This window comes from Lathyrus oleraceus, chromosome 4 (genome assembly GCF_024323335.1).
Source record: "Lathyrus oleraceus cultivar Zhongwan6 chromosome 4, CAAS_Psat_ZW6_1.0, whole genome shotgun sequence".
Lineage (NCBI taxonomy): Eukaryota > Viridiplantae > Streptophyta > Magnoliopsida > Fabales > Fabaceae > Lathyrus > Lathyrus oleraceus.
The window spans coordinates 161,446,462-161,456,790 of NC_066582.1; the positions used below are offsets into that span (position 1 = coordinate 161,446,462).

The 10,329-nt window shown below is 33.5% G+C and overlaps 1 protein-coding gene across 2 annotated transcripts; it reads right to left on the bottom strand.

The window, feature by feature from the left end:
- Positions 1-5,339: 5,339 nt before the first annotated feature.
- On the bottom strand, positions 5,340-9,402 carry LOC127074302 (uncharacterized). 2 transcript variants are annotated; one of them, XM_051015614.1, is made up of 7 exons: positions 9,217-9,402; positions 8,810-8,942; positions 8,291-8,367; positions 8,133-8,211; positions 7,454-7,559; positions 6,866-6,930; positions 5,340-5,688 (listed from the first exon to the last, which is right to left on the bottom strand). In XM_051015614.1, the coding sequence occupies exons 1-7, from the start codon at positions 9,304-9,306 to the stop codon at positions 5,612-5,614; spliced, it is 627 nt and encodes a 208-aa protein (XP_050871571.1). In that variant the 5' UTR covers positions 9,307-9,402; the 3' UTR covers positions 5,340-5,611. The 2 variants fall into 2 exon arrangements, with proteins under 2 accessions (XP_050871571.1, XP_050871570.1); XM_051015613.1 differs by having other exon boundaries at positions 7,450-7,559.
- Between the last annotated feature and the right edge of the window lie 927 nt (positions 9,403-10,329).

Sequence of the window (10,329 nt, forward strand, 5' to 3'; positions counted from 1 at the left end):
TATAAAATACAGACCATAGTACTACTACTATATACTAACACATTATTGTGTATGTCTGACTACTTGTCATCTACCTCCTCTGCCTCATCGACCATCAATTTCACTCGTTCCTCGGCGCTGTCTTTGGCACATCAATGTCCATGGTGCCTCCGCCATGATGGTATCTAGGACTTGTCTCACATCAAACTCATCAAGGAAAATACCTTTGTGAATATCCGTCTGCGCAATTTTCATATGCGGCGACACTTAGGCAAGACATCCTCAGCATGATCTAGTTGTGCATGTTCCTCATATAGTATCTCCTGATGAGCTGATCTCGACGGATCTCCTGGAGCAGCCTGCATCATGTACAAATGTGAAACCCTGAAGAACCATTTGATGTACCTTTCGACTTATCTCTAGTCGCTCTCAGCTATGGTAGCTCGTGCCTCCTCCATTACCAGTTGACTCTCATAATCATCAAACATGTCATCTATTTGTATATGTATCAAGGCAGGAAGAGCAGAGACAGCAGGGTGTCTGAAAATGGTCCGAGTGTAGCCGAACTGCCGCATGATGCACTTTGGCACAAGAGGAACAATGAGACACGATTTGCATGCCAACCATCCAGAATATAGCATTATCTCGTCAAATGGTCGCGTCTCACGGTGATCAACATAACTGTAGAAGTGCATGTCCTCAGCAACCAAGCGGTCAAGATAGACTTTGTAAGGCTCGGTCGCCTGATTTTATGGGTGTCAATTTGTATCTGTTAACGGAGATCCTCGTGGGGATTATTTGTGCGGAGTTCCGAAGTCGGGTATTTCTCCCCTATGGAGATGGGGATGGAGGGAAAAGTTTCCTCAATGACACTTCGGGGCTGAGATCGAGAAAGTACTCTTTGTTCCGCGAATTTCCCGATTCCGATCATATTATTTAACTTTTATATATAATATATTATATGTTATTTAATTATAGAATTTTTCATATGTTTTTAAATAAAAAAATTAATATATTAGGAAATGAAGAGTTATCAGTGAATCATTTTATTGTTTTGTTTCATTGTATTACTACCCAAGTATCCAACCCTAAAAAAGTGCATCCATTACATACAATATACACACCGTCTCCTCCTCTTCTTTTCTCAATTCTCTTTGTCTCCTCCATTCATCATCTCCTCTGTTCTCACCATCACAACAATCACTATTCTTTGTTCATTGTGCTTATGGTCATTACTCTTCAATTTCAATATACTTAGTAACCTATTTTTTATTCAATTAGTAAATTAGTGATTATGTTTTCGTAACTGCAAGTATTTTTACATTTTTTTTGTTATTGATTCAAGATGTCTTTTAAAAAAATGCAAAATATATGTTTTTTTAAAGAAAAAAATAACGAAATACAGTATCATAGTTTTGATAAAAAAATACAATTTTTTTGTTAAGATTCGATCTCCGTGGATCTCTGATTCTCCGCGGGGATCTGTGGGGATGAGGATGGAGGAAAATATTCCCCCGTGGTGGGGACCTGGGACAGGATGGGAAAACATTAAGGGGCGGGACAGGGAGTGGGGAAGCATCATCCGCATATTCCCTGCCTCGTTGACATCCCTACCCGGTTCCCTCTAAGCGGGACAAAAGCAGTAGCACACGGTATATCCTCAGTGTAATCAGGTACATCAACCAGAGATGTGCAAGAAGTGCTAGAGGATCCAACCCTGAAATGAAAAGTTTGGAACACATGAATCATCAGTAATGGTTTTGCAAAGATGAAATAAAAATGACAAAGAAATATTCAAAGACCAATAATTATTATCGCCAGTAGTGTGACGCTGCCTGTGACCTGCTTCGTCTTCCACATACAACCATCTCTCAACTTCCAATACAGGTAGACCTAACAAGCCTCCTCCAAGTTGTACTCGTGGACCGCTCGAAATCCACGAAGTAACCTAGGTAGACGACGTATATATAGGTGACACTCTTGTCCATAAAAATCGCAGTGTCAACCAAATAAAGTAGGTGTGCTCTCAATGCATGTGATATGTGGAGTGTCGCCTGCTCATCATCACCATCGGCCTACTATGCACTCAGGAGCACATCCTCATGTACCTTTTTTAAGTATAAAAATCTAGCATAAGCACCGCTAGTCTTTTCCAACTCATCCATCGCCTCCCCTGGATCATCCCCGGATACTCTACCATCATCTCGAGTGTCTCGTCTTTGGTCATCCTCCTATAATCTAGGAATTCTCCCCTGATCGGAAGATGTAGCAAACATGAGACATCGGGTGTGATAGACATCTCACCATGCAGGAGATGAAACGACGGGGTCTTTGAGTGTCGTCTCTCCATAAATGCATTAAGCATCATGTGGTTGACCGCAGTATAACCGGTCATGCACAAGTCCTTCAAGCCATATAAGGACAAAACCGATTGAAACCATTCCTCATTCGGTTGAGGCAATGCAGCAATCTTCATCCCGTGGTTAAGAAACTTCTGCAAATCACGCTTCTGAAATTTGTCAGAAATAATCAATGTCATAAATTAAAATTAACATAAAAATAAATAATGAATCCAACTAATGATACATCTTCATCCCATATATGTATGATAGTATGGTATGGATACCGAGGCAGTAAGGACAAATCAATTGAACCATCTCCAAAAGCCTCTGGCTCAGCATCCTCATCAGCCTCACCCTCTAGAGGTGGCACTGGATCAACATGCGCAGTAGTAGGAGGTGGGAGTGGATCAGTAACATCAACAGTAGAAGGTAGGGGGTGATGCGTCTGATGGTGAATCTCGTCTCCTACATGAAGAAGAAGATGAACCGACATGAGGAGAAGCACGAGGCCCAGAAGTATACGGCTCATCCTAACCAAAGGGACCATGAACCTTCAGAACCTGCTGACTCTTCTCCCGTCGAACGGATGCGTGCTAAGCAACCCTATCGTGCCTCAATCTATCATGTATATCAGACATTATGTCTGTAAGTTAAAGTAAGGCAGACCATTAGGGCAGGCAAACAACACAAGTAAGAAAATTAAAAAAAAAATACTGAAAATTTTCAAAGATGCATCTCCGGTTACTGACAAACTAAATCACTAAAAAATTTCGGATATGCATGTCCGGAGTTTTCTGCAACTCAGAGGTCGCGTCAATGGCATAATGTACCACATGCAAGCTAAAAAAATTGTTTTGATCATCAATTTCAACCAATAAACAACTACTCCAATATGGCTAAACTATTTTAAATGTGATTTCTACTCATTTACACCAAAACTCAAACATTTATCAAAAATTCAAAAAACTTACAAAAATTGATGTTTTTGAGGAAAATGAATGGTGTTACAGATGAAGATTGATGTTCCCTTGAGTTTCCTTGAGCTTTGTTGAGTGAAATTTGACTTGGTGTAGAGAAGAAATTTGAGAGAGATTAAAGTTGAATTGAGTTTGAGTAATGTGAAATCAAGAAGAATAAGAGTTTTGTGCGACTTAACCTCCAAAATGTTACAGAAATGGATTTCTGTAATATTTTAACGTTAACTGACTTTTTAATATGTCCGGAAATGCATCTTTGAAAACTATGAATATTTTTAAAATTTTGTGTAATGCAAATGCACTAAAAAAAAATCTTCAAATTATTTTACACCAATAATATACTACGTTAATCTTTAATTATTTTTAGAATTTTATTCTTATAATGCTAAAAATCATCAATACACATTATGGTACATTTAGAAAAACAACCTTCCGTTTCTAAATAAATTTTGTTCAAAATTCGTTTTCATACAAATTAGAACATATAATAAAACTATTTAAAAATATGAACTAAATATGCACTCAGGGAAAAAAGTTAAGACTTAATTGTAAAAAATTATAATTAATTTTTTTATGAAAAAATAGGAGATACACCTTGTAAATAATTTTACACATCATTCAATAAATAATGTATATCCCATCACACATCATACTGATAATTTAAAATAATCTTAAATAATTTAATAAATTAATAATTTTTTATTGGACAAATGATTGTGTAAAAGGTGTATCAATTAAACTCTTTTTTTTTAATCCAAAGTTTCCATTTTAGATTTCTTAAAATGTGCACTTTGAGCATCATTACTAAATTAACTTTATTTATCATTCATTATTTAATTATAAATATAAAAGATAATATAATATTTTAGTAGTAGTTTTCAAAAAAGATTGAAGTGGCGTTCATTCATTTTACAGTAGAAGAATAGTAAATGTTGTAATGTCAAGGGATAAGTTTTCATCCAATTAAAAATACAGACAACTCTGAAATTTTTAAAAATAAAAACATTCACATTTACCAAAGGAACATTTTACAAAATAATCACAGTAGATTATTTTTGTTTTAGAATAATTTAAAATAAAAAACCAATTTTTTCAACAATTTTATTATTTCTTATTACTATTGGCCGAATGGAACGAGGTTTATTTGAGTAAAAATTGTCTAACTCTATAAATAGTCTGCTGTTTGAACAGCGTCAAAAGTGGAGAAGAGACATTGACTGCTGTGGGAAAAAAAGATGCTAGAAAGCAGTCAAACCAGTTTTGAAAATTACACTTCCATTTCACCAGATCCAATGACACATTAAAGAAAGAGAAAACAGTTGAAAAGAAAAAGAACAAAACCAATGCTTTAGCAAAAGTTACTATACTAGAGTACATACACTAAGATGTTCTTTTGTGTCAAAAGAGATGGACTACTTGGTCAATGATTTCTAAATTATTATTTTTACGTTGACATAAATTTATTTTTTATATATTAGTATGTTATTAAAAATTGTCATCTTTTTATCATAACATGAGAAACCCTGATAATCTCTTGTTCATAATGACCAAATTTAATGCTGCCATTTGGGCGCAACCTGCGGAAACAAACGAGAGTTTCCAAACATAAGTACATACACTCAATCTTTAACACAATTTTATGATCTTAAAATCCAGTCACAGATTCATGCAACTACCTATGTAATCATATAATGTGTTTTTTCATGACCATAAAGTTATTTTAGACTATAAAGATACATGCAATAGGAATTATTTTGGTTAACCTAGAAGTTACATTCAAATACTCTTTTTAAGTACTAGACTCGTGAAAATATATCAAATTTCATGTCAACAAAAGCAAACTTGTGAAAAATAATATAGCAGTACTAAAGTACTACATAATTTACTCACATGTTTAAATGCCACTCTCAGCTTTGGAATCCTGACAAGACTCTGTATGTATGTTCCAAAGCATCCCACGGCACCAACAGAGTTAACAAGAGCTCTGAAACTCAAACAGAAACCTAGGGACCACAAACTGAGTTCTTCACAGGGGGACATATTAGTCCAGAACATGTCAATATATTGGTACTGTAATATACATACAGAACAGGCATAGGTTTAGTAGAAGAAAAGTCAAAACTAAACAGAAAACATGTCACTTCATTGATTTCTAGGTTGGGCTAAAATACAACATTGCCGAAAAGTTACTGTACTAGCAAACTCTTTCTTTAGATAGTCTAGAGCTCCTTGTGATTGGGCAAATATACATCATGTGAGACCACGTCAGTGTTTGGGATGATGAGAAGGATAAGGCTCAAAACTGTCCCGCTCTTATATCTCTATCAAACCGATCTGCGTTAAGCGTCCCTGGAAGCTCTCTGAAGTCTTCGTTGAAGATAGAGTATGCACTGCATGCATAATAGTATAGTTGAAAATATTTAAGAACTACCATCAATATCCATGAAATAAATTTGATATCCACTACTATCGATCATAGGTAAAAATACATGCAAGAGTAGGATCAAAATGCAAAGTAATCAAGATTGGGAAGAAGTGTGTATCATGTAGAACAAATAACATTATCCTACTTAAAATATAAAATTACATTCACACACTCAACAAAAAAACCACCACCTTAAAGTTGTAACTAACATTTAATCAAATTCTAATTACAAATTTGCATAAGTTGGTACCAAATAACAAGTTAAATCCACAACTCATAAAATAATAAAATAAATTTATCACATATTAAACTCAAATACGAAATGCAAGCGAATGAAGTTTATGGGCAATAGCATGTCACCAATCAGACACAAAACAGAGCCTGACAACCATTGGATAACAAAACAACACGCAAACTAGTATCAAGCAGTCAAGCACCACGCTAACCACAATCAGAGGCATACCGCAGAAGAAACAGGAAGCACTAAAGGGGTTAAACCCCCACCCACCTTCACCTGCAAGCCACAATTGGTAGCCAGCGTGGATCATAATGGAGACTGGGGTGGGCCACAATCCACCCAGAGCCCAAAAAACAAATTAATATATATAGTATTACCATGCAACATATTTTAACAATTTACACCTCGCCAGTGGCAAGTTATGTTTTGAACGAGGAGCAGGTTGCAAGTTCGACCCTTAAACATTATATTTTTGCAACTCCTTTATATTTACTCTGGAAGATAGTATAAATTAAAATCTAAAATTGCAAAATTCATGATTTGAACTGCATTTTTCTTCCTACAAAACAAGGATGCTAACCCTTTAACCAAATTTAATTCCATTAAATATTGTATATAAACAGTTTATTATATTCATACATTTTTTATTAGTTTCGACCCTCTCACAAAATTATGTGAAGCTCTGCCACTTCCAGTAGCAGCAGTAGATCAAAGTCTTCAGGAATAACCAAACAGGCAGTGGTGAAGGGTATAACCACAGCAGGATCATGAATGATATACTGTGTTTGTAGGACTTGAAGACTGGGGTCAAATGATTTTATGTTGGCTTAGGTTTATTTTTCACGTCGCACTACACTTTGGGACTAAAGAGATATAGAACACAACAATTAATCTTGGGTTATACCTGGTGTCACCAGCTTTGCGCTTTCCAAGATTGAAGAGGATGAGACAAAAGCCAGTTGCAAGTATCTACATGAAGATGGTGACAAACAATAAAAAGACATAACATTTTAATGTATACAAGTATAACAATGTATAATATGATCCTCCCCATAAGACATCTTAATATAATTCTACAGCCTCAAATTGTGCCGAGTTTGCGGGCCACTGTCATGCATATAACTTTTTAGCTTATCAGAAGAATGTTTAACCATAAGATTTACAAGAGAGGAATGAACTTAGCCATAGAATTTTTCATATAATATACACTCATTTATTGATTTTAAGTAATCGGGACTACTTTCTTTAAAATGTCTTTGAAGAGGGGAAAAATATGACATTCTAGACAAGTTCAAAAGGCTAGGCCTAATTGTTAGCTGGGTTAGCTCAAGGGAGTTAACAATAGTTATGCAGTAATTAATACAACGCCCTGAATCGCATGGTCAAGTATTGCAAGTCCTAGCTATATGTCAACAAGGTGAGGAATAGACTTCCCCTGCCACCCATAAAAAAAAACACAAGAAAAAGTAAGGATGAAAGTAGACATACATACAAAGGTCCGAGATCCCATCTATGGGCAACAGGGGCCAGAATAAACCACATAGTTATGAGAATCCATGCCTTCAGACTCAGAGTGAAAATTAGCATCAAAATGATATCTGTCAATGGAGGATGAGCATATTTAAAAGATTGTTCATATGAATGGGTAATATTATTATATATAATCTATAACAATCAGTTTTTTGTTCCATATATACCCTTTTTAGTTTTTGTTGTAAACCTTAACTTCTCTCACTAATTGTTATATGGCGGTTTACATATCTCTTTCATTCCATTATCTTCTACCCTTTTAGAAATAATTTAAACAAAAATCAAAATTAAGCACAAAAAAATACCGTTTATATTTTCACACGTGTGCACACTAAAAAACAGATAAACGGGCACGGGGGTACCCGTCTGGACACTGGTTACTTATAATGAGAGATCCAGACATCCGAAATGACTTCTTGAATATTACAGACAGATACCAAACAACTGTAATTCTAAAGTTTACATCAATTTTGTTCTCAACTCCTCATGCAAATAGATTAGGCTGACACAATATTCATAGAAACATCTCATATGCTGAGCCAAATTGATATAACTTGGTGAATGATAAAAAATTTCAGATATCCAAGGTCCAAACAGTACTATAGAAACGTCCAACTGAATACCATTTACGGAAGTTATACCTGGAAATTTCAACTTATCATGTAGAAAAGAGTATAGCCTTTTTTTCCACCGGCTTGATGACGGGGGAAGCTGAAACTTCTGCAGAAATAAAAACATGACATCAAGTGCCAAATTGACACTTTGAGCACTTCATTATATGTTGTTTAATTAATTTTACCAAATCTTCATCGTCGTCATCGTTTTCGTGCCCATCCTTCACTGGTGGCTTTGGTTTGACCGCAACAATCAAACTATCTAAAATGATGCAACAAAAATACATCTTGTAAGAAAAATTAACCGTCACATCACATCATCATTAATTAAGGTAAAGTACAATGATCCCAAACAGAAAACGGATCAATATAATCACCAACAAGTATGTTATTTCCTAAATCCTAATTCATTGTATAACCAAAGGAATTAAGTCGCTGATAGAATGATTCAAAACAATGATTACACTTACACAGATGCTGTACAATAGACACTAGACAAGTATTTTTTGAAAGGAAAACTTATTACATTGATATCAAAGTGGAAAACGATATATATTATGGTGCAATGCAACATCTTACAGAAATCATAAACAAAAGTTCATTACCAAAAGTCATATCAGAGACAATGTTGGACTTTTAAGGTGAGAATGTCAACGTAAATACGGCAAATTCATCAAATAACAAAATTAAGATGAGAATTATACCTCCGTCATTTAGTTGTATGCGCACATCATCTCCATTTTTGATGTCACATAACGCAGTTCCGCGTAGAATAAGACTCAAGTTGTCAATGGGTAAATGACCATTACTTGCAATTAATCTTCTCAAATCACACACCTATATGTGAATTATAATAAACAAATCAAACTCATCAGAATTGTCGCCAAAACAAAGCTATAATCAATATGAACTACAAAGTCAAAATTGGCTGAGGCATTCATTTTCAGCATATACGATTTCAGTTGAAACTAACTCTAGGTGTTAGTATTGTTTAGTGAAATTATTGGTAATCATGTATGAATCTTACTTGATACTGTTTGATTTATCGATTTCTAGACGAAAACATAAAACCCTAGAAATTGGAAAATAGAATGTGAAGAAATTGGGAAACCTTGATGAAAGAGGGAACTCGAAGACGAGAAGGTGGAGCTGGACCGATGGTTTTGAGGATGATCTCTACCTTCTCCGATTCATCTTCCATTGTTGATGTTGATCCCCCACATACAAAACGACTGCAATTATATTTTTCTCATATCCTTTTCAATTGTAATAAAATAAAGATTCATTTTAGTACCTCACAAAATCTTTTTAAAAAACTTTCTATTTTTATTGAGTTGTTATTTTATTTTTTAAATTTGCCTAATATTTATTTTTCATTTATTTTAATTTTACTTAGTTATTAACTAAAGTTGAAAAAAAAATTATATAAAAAATGGTTGATTCAGAGTGGACAACTTGCTCAAATGTTTGCAAATCTTAATAGATATAAGATATTAAAAAAAGAAAAAGTTTTAAAAAAAATAATTTAAAACTAAAATATGTAGGAGAACAAATATAAACAACATTACATTAATATAACATAATTATTTGCTGTCTATTTTGATATGAATATGAGATTTTCAACAATATAGATTTTGTTATTTGTATTTATATTAAGAGAAAATAGATGATGTCATTGAGAGTTTAAATTTATTTTACATCGGACGAACATGCATCCCGTTAAGTTAGATTGAAAATTTTAAAATACTTATATGATACGACAAAATAATATATTCTTATTGGATGATAGTGTAAAAGGTCTTATATTAATCTCACACATTTATTCTATCATTTTTTAATTATATAAACTTAAAAGAAATTTTGTATTTACATATATATTATACATTACTTTATTTGTATAAATTTTAATTAGTGATACTTATTTTTCTAATATTTTTATCAATGATACATATTTATTAAATCAGTATTTATTAAATATACCTAATTTTCAAACTATTGAAACAAAATTATAATTTAATTTAAATGCTAGATTATTGCATGAACTATTGAAATTTATTTACTTTTTATTAACTAAAATTAACACACAAAAATTAAATTGAGATAAGTGAACTATTTTACTAAAATAATATTAAGGATCTAATATTTAAGTGATCAGTGACACAACTTGTTACGAAAATATTTGTAACAACTTATAACTTATAATGGATACATATTTTATTGTATT